The 15,167-nt window shown below is 35.7% G+C and overlaps 3 protein-coding genes across 3 annotated transcripts; 1 reads left to right on the forward strand and 2 right to left on the reverse strand.

The window, feature by feature from the left end:
- Positions 1-76: 76 nt before the first annotated feature.
- Positions 77-2,246, reverse strand: LOC103864300 (probable ATP synthase 24 kDa subunit, mitochondrial). Its single transcript, XM_009142060.3, has 7 exons — positions 2,036-2,246; positions 1,599-1,695; positions 1,127-1,271; positions 913-1,023; positions 692-838; positions 453-575; positions 77-358 (listed from the first exon to the last, which is right to left on the reverse strand). The coding sequence occupies exons 1-7, from the start codon at positions 2,072-2,074 to the stop codon at positions 295-297; spliced, it is 726 nt and encodes a 241-aa protein (XP_009140308.1). The 5' UTR covers positions 2,075-2,246; the 3' UTR covers positions 77-294.
- Positions 2,247-2,507: 261 nt separating this feature from the next.
- On the forward strand, positions 2,508-5,175 carry LOC103864301 (plant UBX domain-containing protein 5-like). Its single transcript, XM_009142061.3, has 4 exons — positions 2,508-3,575; positions 3,699-3,927; positions 4,034-4,132; positions 4,224-5,175. The coding sequence occupies exons 1-4, from the start codon at positions 3,271-3,273 to the stop codon at positions 4,578-4,580; spliced, it is 990 nt and encodes a 329-aa protein (XP_009140309.2). The 5' UTR covers positions 2,508-3,270; the 3' UTR covers positions 4,581-5,175.
- A 1,251-nt stretch (positions 5,176-6,426) lies between these two features.
- LOC103864302 (ras-related protein RABG2) lies at positions 6,427-13,015 on the reverse strand. The gene is made up of 7 exons (XM_009142062.3): positions 7,967-13,015; positions 7,786-7,812; positions 7,557-7,656; positions 7,305-7,451; positions 7,121-7,201; positions 6,897-7,045; positions 6,427-6,769 (listed from the first exon to the last, which is right to left on the reverse strand). The coding sequence occupies exons 1-7, from the start codon at positions 8,020-8,022 to the stop codon at positions 6,697-6,699; spliced, it is 633 nt and encodes a 210-aa protein (XP_009140310.1). The 5' UTR covers positions 8,023-13,015; the 3' UTR covers positions 6,427-6,696.
- Between the last annotated feature and the right edge of the window lie 2,152 nt (positions 13,016-15,167).

The raw sequence follows: 15,167 nt of genomic DNA on the forward strand, positions 1-15,167 counted from the left end.
ACATTTTACAGAACGGTTTAACGAAACATTTTATTTAAATGTAATCTCGAGTTTCATTTATATCACCATTATCAGAAACATGAAACCCACGTTTGTGTCTAAAAATCACAAGCGTATTAATAACCAGAAAGAAAGTTAAGACCATTTGGTATTATATTTCGAGTCCATGGTGAGAGACCGACCTTATTAACCAAAAACAGCAAAAGGGAACAATAAAAAAGGGAGAGAGATCTTTCTTCTGCTTTTCTTGCAAGAAAATCTCAAAATGCTTCTTCTTAGGATCATCATCAAACCTTACATAAAGTTACGGATGTCCAACGATTTCACATCAGGCATCTCCTCATCCTTGAATTCCTCCCTGAACAATCATTCCCAAGTTCCATAGTCGTGTTATATAATAAGCAAAGATTGAAGATGAGAACACAAACATAAAGAAGGTAACAAAAACTCACTTCTTTTTCTGAGATTCCATTGCTTCAAGAGCATCACTCTTCAGCTCATCCAACTGAGCTTTAGCAATGCTGAGCTCCAAGTTCTCCTCGTATTTAGGAAGATCTTCTTTCCTAATCCCAAGCCTGTTGATATTGCAAACATGTAATTTCATTAGCTCCTCTAATATGCAAACCTGTATTTTAAGAAGCAATGGGAGATATTTTTTCTTGTTCAGTTGAAGAGTGTGATGTTAACGAACTTTTTGTTGCCTTTTTCGAATTCAGCAACCAAAAGATCCATTCCTTTCTTGTCGCTTCTCAAGAGAGGCTTCTTAATATCCTTTTCAACTTTCTCCAAAGCCTCGAACATCATGGCCTCAGCACCTAGCTCATCCGTAAGCCCCCTCCTGCGAAGATACAAGAATTATTAACTCAATACTATCCAAAAGAGGGGAATGAAACTAATACAAGGAACATTTACCTGGTGCGGATATCCTTCAACTTCAAGAGGTAAGCACGAGCATCTGGGATCTCCTTAGTCTCGTTCTCAATATCGTATTTGATGCGTTGAGATTCGGAGAACATATCTGCCCTGCATACAAGCAAGAACACATAACAAGCAAAAACAAATTAGCAACATACAACAACCAAGCAAAATAACAGACATATAGAGAAGGGTAAAGAAGAGGCCCTACTTTTGCCTGATGGTCTTCATGACATTAGCATAATGTTTGACCGCAGCAGGGTCCTCAGGATCAAGGGTGATCTTTTCCTTACGGAGAATATCAACTGCAGCCTGAAATTTGTTCTTGATCTCCGTAAAGACACCCTTCAACATCTCTGTCAAGAAAAACTTTAGTCAATCATAGTAAAACAGTAATGCTCTCAATTCTCACTCAGAACACACACACACACACACAATACTCGAAATAGACAAAGAGATAATAACAAATTTTCACAAGATAGCTTAAAGGCAATGCTGAGTAAGTACTTGTACAAATTCCAAATGGAGAAAGTGAATTTGACATTTTTCTTCAACTAGACACCATGCTAAACTCAAAAGAAGGAACAGCTAAACAAAAGAAAGCATATGTTTTCAGAATAAAAATGCACCCAGAAGCAACAAAAAAAAAAAGCATATCAAAAAATTTGATGACAGTAACTAACCATCTCCTTTAAAAGTAGGACGAGCAGCTTCCTTGGCAAACGCGCGGACTGGAATAGCATTGTGCTGCTGCTGCAAAACGCCCAGGCTCCCTTGTAGCTGCCAATAACGATTAGTTAAGATAAGTTTGCAGCTAGTCAATCAATGAAATAATAAAATGTATTGAGAGGCATATAACATCATCTATCGAACCATCAACAACGAGTAGCAAAGGAGGAATCGTTTATCTAAGAATATATCATTCGACACACAAAAAGAAAACATCAAACTTTGAATCAAATCTATGTGATTCGGTGATGGATATATCAAATCCATCACCTCACTCTCTAATCATCGCATCCAAACACGTGAAAACGCAGAACTCGGGGGAAAGTAAAGAAGGAATCAAGCAGACCGAAGAAGATGTGATTGAAATGCATCGAGCGGAGAGAGAGTAAACCTGCTTAGATCTGGAAAGGAAACGAGAAGCGTACGCCATTTTTTTTTGGAAATCGAATCTCCTCTTTCTCGAAATTAGGGTTTGTGCTGAGATCCCTATCTGAGAGAGCACTTGGAGGGTGTTTGTTTGATAGATAGACAGACTACTAACTTTGTTATTCTTTTACGGAGTCAAACTTCATCGTTGTACAGCCTAGATCAACGGCTCAGATTTATCCCTATGTTAAAATACTTAAATTTCTTTTTCCCTGTCGGACCAAATTTTCATTTCTGAAAGCCCAATGGGCAAGTTACACAGACAGAGACAGCCCAATGGGCAAGTTACAACTTTGATTAGTAAATTAAAACAACTTAATCTACTTCTAGGTTTTGATCGGTGACATAAATTACTATCGATTAAGTTTCAGTTAAGATTATAATTCAGAACCAAACATGAATTACTTTTAGAATAGGAATGGTGAGTCTGTGACCAAAAAACGAAGAGAAACAATGCATTCCTTAACATTCCTGAAATTTTTTTAACATTCATAAAGAATAATTTTTCTTTTCATTTCCTTTTCATTCTTTTTGTTGCAGAGAAATATAGAACAAATTTATTTCTCACTAAATATGATAAGGAATCATTATTCTAGCCCCATAAGAACATGACCGGACTTTAAATTCTAGATCCAAAATATTTATGGACCAGACCGGATCAAGCTCAAATATTTACGGGCTTAGCGAATTTGGATCGAGCCGTCAGGCCGGGAAAACCCTAATTAACGCCCCTAACAGTAATATTTTTTAGAATGAAATCTTTTATTGGGGCTCGATTTGAAATAAAGTCCACCAGTATTTGTAAAGAAATACTTTATACATTGATTTATAGAAATATGTTTTTAACCTTAAAATTTTGAAAAATAAGTGTACTAATTAAATGTTCAATTTTTGTTTCTTTATTTTGGTTATATTTATATCATTTTGTTTTGTATAATTTTTCATGTTTAGCTTTTGATACTATACAAATATTTTTTTCAAAAAAAAAACAAATTGAATGGGGCCCTCATTATATCGGGCCCGTCCCTTTTTTTTTTCTTGAAAGATAAAATTTTAAAACGCTGCGTTTAGTTCTTTAAATGAGACGAATACGCGCGTTTTGAAGTTGGTTATATAACGGAAAGTTTCAGAGGTGAGAGTTTGAGAAGACGAAGAAGAAAAGAACGAAAGAAAAGATCAGAAGAAGAAGTAAGCTTTGCGATGGGTGATGATGATCATAAGCCTCCGCCAACAACGGAGGAGATTCGCCAGAAGATGATCAGCTCCTTTACTACTGAGATCACATCTTCTTCGGAACAAGTCGCTATCCTCATTCTTGAAGCTCATCAATGGGATATCGCCGCTGCAGTCTCCGCCTTCAGAGACGCCGTCGTCGCAGCAGCCGACGCCGCCTCCACCGCCAGGGAAAATGCTCATTCTACGATACGGTTGCGATCACCACGGTCTCCTTCTCGTGCCTTCTCTCCTAGCGATGGGAACATCCTCAGCGACTCCGATGAAAAAGAGTACGTTTCTTTTTATTCTTTCAAGAGATGAATCTTTAGTTTCGAAAGCCAATATGCGATTATATATGTTGAATCTTGTGACCATCTTGCTTTTAGATCATAACAAAAGGTTTTGTATTTTAGGTACGACGATGCTATGGAATCAGATGATGTAGACAGAGATCTACCATCATCATCATCATCATTAGCATCATTACCAAGAAGACTAAAGTTCAGAAGCTTAAGCGAAATTCTTTCAGTTACTCCACAAGTGATCCCGCGCACTGTCACTCTTTATAGGAATGGTGTCACTTTCGATGATGATAATATATTATGGCCATTGGATGATCCCCAATGTGCAGAGTATCTTGAGGTTTTACTATCCTTCTTCTTTTTTTTGTTCAGTTCAAATTTTGTGCTTCTAATTCTCTAGTTTAGCTTGGATTGATTATTAACATAGGTTTCCATGTCGATTCAAGTTCGTAGAAAGCTTGGAGTCACCACGTTCACTCGATTCTCCAGGTGGCAAACGGCGTGTCCTTATCACACTCATTAGGCGTCAACAAGAAGACTTCCATGTATATATATCTCTCTTTCTCTCATAATGCTTATGCATGTTCTCTTACTGAAATGTTGAAAGCTCTTTGGTTCTTTTATCTCTAACAACAGGAGCCACCAAAACCATTCCAAGGTGTGGGAAGAACTCTAGCCGAGCCAGACTCTGTCCCACCAGCTTCATCCGACTCACTGACCACAGAACCAACACCATCAATGGATCCCACAGCTCCAACAACCTCGATCAAGGTCATATTAGCAGACGGCACCCCCATTGTCTCCCGGTTCACTACTACTCACCATACCATCAGAGACGTTCGAGACTTCATTGACGCGGCTACACCAGGTGCCTCCAGAGACTACCAATTACTCATCATGGGGTCGTCTCCTCCTACACCACTGACGACTGACTTAGACCAAACCATCGACCAAGCTGGCATCTCCAACTCTGTTCTCACCCTGAAGTTCTAGACCTTCCTCTTATGCACATAAAATATATTACACATGTTGATATCATCAAAACACACGCTTTTTGTTGTTTTGACTTTCTTTTCTCTAGGCTAAAAGTCTTTTACTTTATAAATAAAAACGTTCGACTTTTAAAATTTTAAATAAAAATTAGGTTGTCAGTGTGCAGTTTGCTTTTGAGTTTGTATATGCATAAGTTTAATTTGGGCGAAAAAGGAGCGCCCTTTATGCAACTGTTATTTGATCACAATTTAAATTTTTTAATAGTAACTAGAAATAATTATTTGATAAACTTATATTTATTCATTCTCTCTACTATTTGATTTATCTTTTGATATATGTCAACTAGAAATAATTATTTGATAACAATTTATTTTTTATAAAATGTTAAACAGAAGATAATTGTAAAAGGTTATATGCTAGTAATTTTCCTTTCCTAAAATCCTACCCAAAAAATGTAAAATAGTATTTGATATATATATATATATATATATATATATATATATATATATATATATATATTTGATTGTAAATGAAAAGGAGCACTTTTTAAAAACAATCTAAACAAAATTAAAATTTTAAAATTATTTAATAATAATTTTAAAAAGAATTTGATGACAAGTATGATGTTAAAACTATTTAATTAACTTCATACCAAAAAAAACTATTTAATTAACAAAAATTAAAAAAATTAGGATGTTGTCATGATTGCTATTTATATGTGTTTGGTCATATGAAGATCATACACATGTTTGATATGTATTTGCTTGTTTGGTCGTAAGAAATAGATTATTATTATTCTCACGAAGTGATTTTTACATGCATTTTGTTAAAAAAATCAAGCTTCATCGCCATCTTATTACATTTTTGTTTTTATTATGTAATATTTTTCTACTTCATTTTTAATTAAAATACTGTTATAGAAATATATCATTAAAAAATAATGAATTAAGAAAATTATTAAGCATCAGATAAGTTTAATAAAATATTAAATTATTACATAAGAAAGTATATGATGTTGTCATTGACTCAATTGACTTTATTTAACTTTTAATTTTTATTTCATTCTAATTCTTAATTCGGGTTGGATTGGGTTTAAAATTATAGGTATGAGTGTTTTCTCTAGCACTAAGTAGAAAGTTGATAAAAATTACCTATGCACCATGCTTATAAAATATAAATATTAACTGGAATTTGTGTAAAAATGAGTTCTTAATTATAAAATAAGTCTCACACAACATATGAAAAACAATCCTAAAAGTATAATAAAATGATTTATTACTTTTATTTCCTTATTAAATTAAAACATCAAACAAAATTCGTTGCAACGCACAGACTTATATCTAGTATATCTATAAAGTAAAAGTACAAGAATCTTTATTTTTTTTAATGAAATCTATTTTTGTTATTTTTTTTCTTTTTTTGTGCTATTTTTGTCAAATAAATAAAATTTAAATTTTTTTGGAAGATTTGCCCATAATAAATGTTTGTCGAGATATTTTAAACCTATACTAGGTTAGCTTTTGAATCCAGGACAGCTTCAAGAGATGGATGCTGACAAGCCACTTTCTATTAGTTAACTCTATACTCATCATTTATTCCAAATATAAAATAATGCTTACCTGTGTTTGTGTTTGAATTTAGTTATTTAATAATGAATGAAACCAAAAAGAGAAAATGTAATTGTTTTTCTAAATATTAATAATCAAATTATTCATAATCAACTATCAGGAGTTGTGAAGAGCGCACATTACAATGAGACTGGGGTACTGAATAGATGAGGAGAGAAAATTGATGGACTGATTGATTTGAAATAAACCAACAACAAAAAAAAAAACAACTCCACAACTTTAAGAGAAAACCAATAAATAACAATGGAACACCAATAGATCGAATGTTCCAAATGATTTTGATTGTTTGAATGTATCAACAATAACATGAACAAAATTAAATAGAATGCTACACATGAATCAAAACACTCAGGTCGTTGCATGTACCAGTTATTTTGTTACAAAACCGCAATAATTGATATAAACCAACATATGATTAAATAAAAAGACAAGATTAAAAACAGAAGAGCTTCGATTCGATATTATTGATCAGATGTGTTACTTATGAATCAGCAAGAACAGCCTGGTCTTGACGGCTCCTCAAGAATGTCTGTAACAGATGCAGACAAGTCTCTGGAATATCTGCAAATTAAAAGACAAAATAATCAAACATGAAACCTTAAGAAAAATTGGAAGAGTTATATATGTCGGAGAAAAGTTGGAAAAGTTAGATGTGTCTATGAATCAAAGTTGATGCACAGAAACTCACATGTAATCTTGTTTATGTTCATTGGAGAGAGCTTTGTGTGCAACACCCAAAAAAGCTTCATCCACATTGATATTTTCCTTTGCAGAGGTTTCATAGTACGGTATGTTTCCCTTCGTACCACACCATTCAACGGCTCTCTTATCCGAAACCTGCATAAGCAAATTTGCTGAAGTTAAGCGTTTTGGTGGGTCTAAAGAGAAGATTCATAGAGAATATAGTCTTACAACTCGGGTGTTTCCACCATCTACATCGGTTTTGTTCCCAATCAAAACAAATGGAAATTTCTCAGGTTCCACAGGATTTGCCTGGAAGGTATCAGTAAAAGGAATCGAATCCGTCAGAAATTTGAATATAAACGCACGGTAACTCTAACTTCTCTCGCAAGAAAATGAATGATTAAGGCAAAACCTGTTTGAGGAACTCCATGTACCAAGTATTGAGTGTTTCAAAAGATTTGAGATTGTTAACGTCGTAAACAAGAACGCAACAATCAGCACCTCTATAGAACGCAGCTCCTAGACTGTGAAATCTCTCTTGTCCAGCCGTATCCCATATCTACAAACAGAGTTTTATAAGATATTTTTTGACAAAAAGTTTATAATATTTTCTGAATAGAAAAATGTTTTACTTGTGAAACAAGGGATGATTTATAAATTTTACTTGTAAAGTGACAGCTTTGTCTTCAATATGGAGCTCCTTGGTGACAAAATCTGCTCCGATCGTGGCCTTGTATTGTCGATTAAACTTCTTGTACACGTATCTTAAGTCACAAGTTAGGGTTTCTTACAAAGACCGCTGAAAATTTAGAGATTTAGCATATAAAAAACCGAAATTTCAACAGAAATCAGACCAATGTATAAGTTTGAACGGTAAGATTTAAAGAGGATACTGGTTCATCAATGAAGTTTTGCCAACCCTGCATAAATAAAGATTTTAAAAGGACAAAAGGAGAAATTTTATTTTATTATTTTTTATAAAAGAACATGATCACAATATAATTCATTTGTATTATGAATTATCAAGAGACAAGTCTCGAAAAATCTTGAAAAGAAGTCTGGGGAAATGATTACCCGCTATCTCCGAGGACGATGACTTTAAGCAATGTTCTGTTCTTCAAAGACTCCATCGTCGTGAAGCTCACGATTCTATGAGATTCTTCTTTTGTTTCTACTGCTTGAAAAGTTTCTTTCTGGTTTTTGACAGAAGACAAGAAAAGAAATTAAAGTCTACGAGATCGGTCTTGATGATCTTTTCTTCTTCTGTCTTCTTGAAAGAGATAGATAATATGAGAAAACAGAAAAAGGGTTCTTTATCAGTTATCACGTGTTAAGATATTGGTTAATGTGAAGAGAAGCCATGTGAATCCTTCGCCAACTAAAAGCAAATAGCTAGGCCAAGCCAGCGAATACTAATCTAAAAAATGTTTTTTTCCCAATTTACTGAATATTAAAAAATACTATATTTTTCCTATTTAAATCATATAATTTACAGGTAATATACGACAAAGGAAATCATTTCATTTACAGGAGAACTGAGTTGTCTTTTCTTTTCTGAACAATTTTTAATAAATTGTCTATATTTGGTCGCCAATTCATTACTCCCTCCGTTTTTTAATATAAGTCGTTTTAGAGAAACTTTTTTGTTCCAAATTATATGTCGTTTTCGGTTTTCTATGTAAAATTTATTAATAATTAATGTTGTATGACCAATGGTAATATATCTTCTATTTTTCTATTGGTTGAATTGTGGTTAGGTAAATAATTAATGATGTTTTTGTCTAGAAAATATAAGAAATTAATAGTTTTCTTAATCTACGTGTATAGCTGTAAAACGACTTATATTAAAAAACGGAGGGAGTAATTAACAATTATCGGCAAAACAGTTAATTTGAGGATATGAATGTTCTTCTGCCATGAATTAAAAGTCAATGGATACGTGTACAAAGTTCTTTTTTTCTGGTAGTTGTGTTAATTACGTGTATAAAGTTGTGCAGCTTTCGCTATTTATCTTTAGCTCCGAATGGTAATTGCGGCTTGAGTTGTGCGGAATAAGAGGTTTAATTGCGGTGCGGTTTTAACAGTTATAAAAATGTATAGATATATGATATATGTAGAGATTTTTGTTACTGTTAATTACAGTGCAGGGCGGGGCAGTTCGTAACATTCGAAGCCTTTATTTATTTTTAATTTTGGTTGATCTTTATTTGTTTTTATAAGTAGTTTTTTTGTTTGTTACCAACAATACGGATTAATTTGCGTAGTAGTCATATATCAAATGTAAATTAGATAAGTAACATTGATTTGTCATAATATAATATTCAGATATTTAACACACAGTTCATCCGATTCTGCCATTTCTCTTATCTTACAAATGACATGGTATGTGACGTCGTAGGTTTTGTGGCGTTATAAGAATCACATATCAAAACACAGCAAAAAGAGAAGATTAATTTAGCACAAATGGTTCCATGTAAATATATATTACGAACTGAGTGGTGTATATGTACTATTTTATATATTTAAAATAGTATGGAATAAATAAGCACATGCTAAGAAAAGGTAAAATAAGATGGAAGAGATTGTTCGGATTTTGTATTTTTTATATGCTAACATTAAATTACCCACTGCTTTGCCTGAGTGAACCAAACTTTCATAATAAACCCAAAACCACTGATCACTAAACCCAAGACAGAAATATAAAGCTCAATCTAAATAGCAAAACATAAAAATAATACAATATTTTGTTCTATTCTACGCAAGACACATAAAATAGAAAAACTGTGTGAAGGTATGTCATGGGGGACGACAGCACCAGGTGTGAGAGAGTATGACGTAGGTACTGGAATAAATGGCCAAGACTTGCTAACATATTTGGCATATGAAAGAATACCAAAAAATCACGTATTTGGTGTAATTATGAAAGATAGTTTTACTCTGTTAAGGAAACGAGTGGTTTCAAAGTAAAACCCGTAGCAATTCATGTTTCATGCTACATGGGGCACCTAAAATAGAAATCTAGGAGAGAGTAGATGACGTAGTACGTGACGTCGTTGGTTTTGTGGTGTTATGAGAATCACATGTCGAAACACAACAAATGGAGAAGATTAATTTAACACAAATGGTTAAACGAAGGCAGCAAGAAGATGGAAAAATGGTTACCATGTTGAAGTTAAAGTTGTGTCCATTTACATAACAAATGTAAACATATGTTACCAAGTGAGTGGTGTATATGTACTATTCTATATACTCAAAATAGTATAAAATACACACGTGATAAAAAATGGTAAAATAAGATGGAGAAGATTGTTCAAATTCTGTAATTTTTATTAGTTGACATTAAATTACCTACTGTTTTGCCAGAGTGAACTCAAACCCTTCATACTAAACCCAAAACCATTGATTACTAAATCCAAGACATAAATATAAACTCCAACCCAAATAGCAAAACATGGAAATATTACAATATTTTGTTCCACTCTACACGAGACACCATAGTTTGAAGTCCTTTTCAGTTCCCAACTGACAGAAGATAATGTAATGCACAAAAATGACTGAGAAGGTGTGGGCCTCCTTCTACAATACTTTACCAAACTGGGACGCATTCAACATCACCAAATGCGCTTCCTCTAATGCACTCTTGATCACTTAATCCAACGGAAGTTGAAATAGTTGTTAACTGTTTTCTTTCCAGTTGGTTCAAATCCTATGCAAACATATTCTTAGAAGGCCCAACTCATCTATGACAAACCTGAGATAGTTAAATAACATGTGCAGTCAACAGATGAGATATGCAAATAATATGGGAAATCAACATAGTCGTCAATAATCAGTTATATATTATGTAGTCTAATATTTATATACATTGAACAAAACATACACTAATATGGAATGGAATGGAAATCTTCATACGGGTTGCTAATTTACTCCAGAAAATAGTACAACTGAGTAGAACTATAACATTAAGTAGTGTAAACTATTCTATTTAACGAATCATCCCATTTAACATAACATAATATCCAAGATATTCCATTTCATGCTGCATAGAAATCCAATATAGATCTAATCCCTAAATTTTAAATTCATATTTCAAACATAATTTCCCCAAAAGTTCGCATTAAACAGATGAGTTCGACCAACCGGGACAAGTTCAACCCTAAATCATTTCTTTCTACTAGCCCTACCAGATCCGACATGCAACGGTATTGATGGGTTAGATTTAAGAACTATGTCTTGAGTTGTGCCGATTATATCCCAAATAGGAGAAAAAAGCATCGGCAGAATATAATCAAAGGCACAAACCCCAGAATTTTCAATGTTTTAATAGTTCTCAGACGAAGAATCGCTGATGTGAAGTAAAAGAAGTTCAGGTTGCTACATCTCGCCGATTGTACTGTAACGACCTCTTGTCTCAAAAAAATTACAAAGCGAAGATGATATCCCATGCGCAACACACTTCGGGATGGCTAATAAACGCAGACAAGAACGACGTCGCCGATGGTGGAGAGCAAAACAGAGAGTTCAAGTTGGTGGAGAAAACCCTCGATGGAAAGTCCTTTCGGCTTTCACTTTCTCAAAATGTACCAAAAAAAGTTAAAATAGATAATGTCAATATAATTAAGCTACGTGTAACTTAACAGTAAATAATTGAAAAAAAAAATTCTCAGCAGGTTGCAGCGGTTAATTTCAAGAACATAAATATATTATTACATAAAATATAATGTGTATATAGAAAAGTTAGGGTATTTGATTATGTACCGAATTATGCTTTTTTCGTTGTCATACTGTTCGATTTTCCTTTTTTTTTTTTTTTTTTTCTCAACTGAATTATATTAGCAAAAAGGCCGAAGCCCAAAGAGAGTTACAAAGACCAAAAGGCCCAAACACAAAGCCCAACTTAAAAGAACCAACCCGCTTAGGCCCAAGCCCGATATCCTCAAACCCAAACACGCCGACTCGCGGTTCGCCCTACCTCGAGAAGCAAACCCGCAAACGTCGCCGCCACCGGTAGCACTTACGTCGGAGAACGGACGGTTCTCACCGGCCACTACAAGAGCATGCCTCACCGTGACAAACCGGATCCCATGACCTACACACACTCTTCACCACCGCCGTCTTGTACTCTAGAGAAATCTTTACCGGCGAGATCAATCGCCGGAGCGAGATCATCACCACCACCGTTCGAGCACAAACCAGAGTAACAACCACGGCTCACAGAAACATCACCAACTTGATACGGACGCTTCTCTCTTCCTCCAACGAGAGAACACACACGGGTCTCAACCATCACCAACGCCATAAACAACCACAAAGGCCCTAAAAAAAAACTAATCTAAAAATTAAGCAACAAGAGCCGACGAGGCAAGGTACAAGACGCCTTCACCCCTCGGTACATGATCCGGCGACGCAGAGCTGAGAGAGCCTCTACCTCCCGGAGACTTTGCCGGCGACGCAGAGCTGAAGAAGCCTCCACCCCCCGGAAACTTGAACGGCGACGGCGGAACTAACGGAGCCTCCGCCTCCCGGATTGAACCCTAACTTCAACCCAAAAAACTAACAAGCTGTCGCGACGAGCCGCGTCCTACTACCTTACCACGAATCCAGAGAAAGAGAGATTACCGCCGTTTGAAACCCTCCGTAGACAAATCTCTTCCGGCGATAAAACCCTATTCCAGATCCGAAAATATATCGGATAGGACAGTAGATCGACGCGCACAGAGGGAAACCTAGCAAGGATCGACAAGAAGGGAGCCACCGGCGTCGGCACGTGCGCATACGCGCCGCCGGACGTCGGTGCTTCCCTCCCACGCATTTTCTCTCTTTTCTCTCTCTCAGAATACACCCTGTCTTCCTATTTTTATTAGGTCATTTCTTAAAAATTTGTATTTAAATTTCATGACTAACAAAGGCATTTTCACGCAATGGGGGTGGGGGGAATTGTGTCGGTTTCTAAGTGATAATCTTTTATGGACAAAAATGAATAAATAAATAAATAAATAAATAACAGTGTCAGATTTATTGGGATCTCTGATAAGAGACGAAATAAAAGATTGACAGGCAAAAGTGTGAAAAAGGAAGAGGATAATAGATAGCTGAGAATGGGAAATGTCCTTTGAGTTCGTTGATTGCTGGTAAGTTGTCGACCAGATCGTGCTTGCCTTCACTCCTTCTCATCTCCTCTTTAGTCGTTGACATGACAATACGTGTAGCTGTCAATCATCATATTTGTTTTATCTGATATGTTTATCTAACTTTTGACATAAGAGAAACTATGTATTATTAAATTAAAAAACTGAATAACAACTGGGCAAAACAAAGCTTATAGAACAGGTTTTTGCCCAACTAAAAAAAATGGAACAGGTTAAACCTAGTTTCCAAAAGAAAAAGTAGCATTAGCATAAAAACTTAACAAACAGTTAAAAATAAATCATGTGATGATAGATTCGAAAGCGCTCAAAGCAGAGGAAAAAAAAGAGAGAGAGAGAGAGAGTAGATAAAGAGAGAGAGAAACCAGATCTTCCTTTGGGTTCGGCGGACGGCCGGCGCGTGAGCGCGCGTGCCGTCGCCGGAGCCCCTCAAGCTACCGGTTCAGTCTTCGATTTTGCTTTGCTCTAGTCCCCTCTCTCCTCCGCCTTGCCTGAGCTCTGGAACAAGGCCGCATGTGGCGATTCTGTTTCTGGAGTAAGGGCGCGGTCGGGTTGAGGAAGGCGCGGTGAAGGCCTTTGTTTGGCCTTTTGGTTTTGTCTCCGGGAGGCGAAGGCTCTCCTAGCTTCGTCGACGCCGGTTCCTGTTCCCGAGAGGTGGAGGCTTCGTCAGCTCTGTCCTCGTCGGTCTAGATCACGGGGGGTGAAGGCGTTCCATGCCTTACCTCGCCGTCTGGTGCTCCCCTAGTTCCGTTTTAGGGTTAGTCTGTTCTTTCCTTTTGGTTTTACGGTTTTGGTTTGGGTTGGATTGGGTGGCGGCGACGTCGGAGGACGATCGAAGCTCGACCTTGGTTAACGATAAGGGTTCGCGTGAAGCCTTCCTCGCGGTGACTGTAATGAATGGCGACGGATGAGATCTCGAACAGTCGATTGATTCTCTCTGGTTTGGGTTTCACTTGAGTGGAAGACGTTTACGGCGAGATGGTATGGAGTCTGTGAGTTCCGATGGATCCGGGTGAATCGACGGTTGGTTACCCGGTGGACTCTCGAAGCGAGTGCAACGCCGGAGCCGCAGCGTTTGTCCGCGCGGCGGCGGAGTCTCGTGGTCACGAGTTTAGGGTTGCGTTGTTGGGCCTTGGGCCGGTGTCTTATTTTAATTTTGGCCCGTCTTTCTTGGGCTTTTGTATTTTGGTCTATGGGGGTTTTTGGCCCTTTAATCAAATTTTAATCGACGGAAAAAAAAAAGATTCGAAAGCGCTTCACTATCCTTAATTGTGCGACCAAGCGGACATATGTCCATTGCTTATAGTTCATTCGAATAGATGTAGATAGGTCGATCTGTGGACTAAGTGTAGACCTTGGATACCTATCCTAGATTAAAAGAAAAAGGTAAAAAGGAAATAAGCTCTCTACGTCCGTGTCATATTGCGTAACACATGTATCATCGGTAAGTGATTCATAGATTAAATGATTACTGAAGCACATTTCTACAATTTAATACTTACTATTTATATGTTTCTTAGCCGTTTCATAGAACAAGGATTTCATATTTTCATTTCCATATAGATGATTTTATTTAGAGAAAATTGTTTTTTAGACAAAAAAGAGGTATATCGACTTATTTGACTAATCTCAAATTTATACTATTTTTTATAATGCTTTTTCCAATTTAAAAAATCAAATAAATAGTTTTATAAACAAATAAATTAGAAAAAATAGGAACTGCATTGTAAATACATATACCAATGTAGAAGTATTTTTTGGTTCAAAAAATGTTTAAATAAAAATTTCAGATTTCGTTTTAAGGACGTTAGAATGTACATTCTACAAAGTAGAAAATAAAATCCACGTTTTTCATTAGATCTACTATAATTAGAATAAATCATCCACATTTTTCATTAAATCTACTAAGATTAGAATAAGTGATCTACGGAAATAACACTAATCTAAAAATATTTGAAATATACATTTTGCGCTATGCCTATCTTTCTAAAATATATAAAACCAACAATCTACACATTAATCAAAATCTAAAACCTATAGAAACAGATTTTAAACGGCTTAAATGTATGTAGATTCTATGGATTAGTATGAACAATTCCGAAAATATGGGAATTACATTATGAAAATAT

The sequence above is a fragment of the Brassica rapa genome, chromosome A04, assembly GCF_000309985.2.
Source record: "Brassica rapa cultivar Chiifu-401-42 chromosome A04, CAAS_Brap_v3.01, whole genome shotgun sequence".
In the NCBI taxonomy this organism is placed as follows: Eukaryota; Viridiplantae; Streptophyta; class Magnoliopsida; order Brassicales; family Brassicaceae; genus Brassica; species Brassica rapa.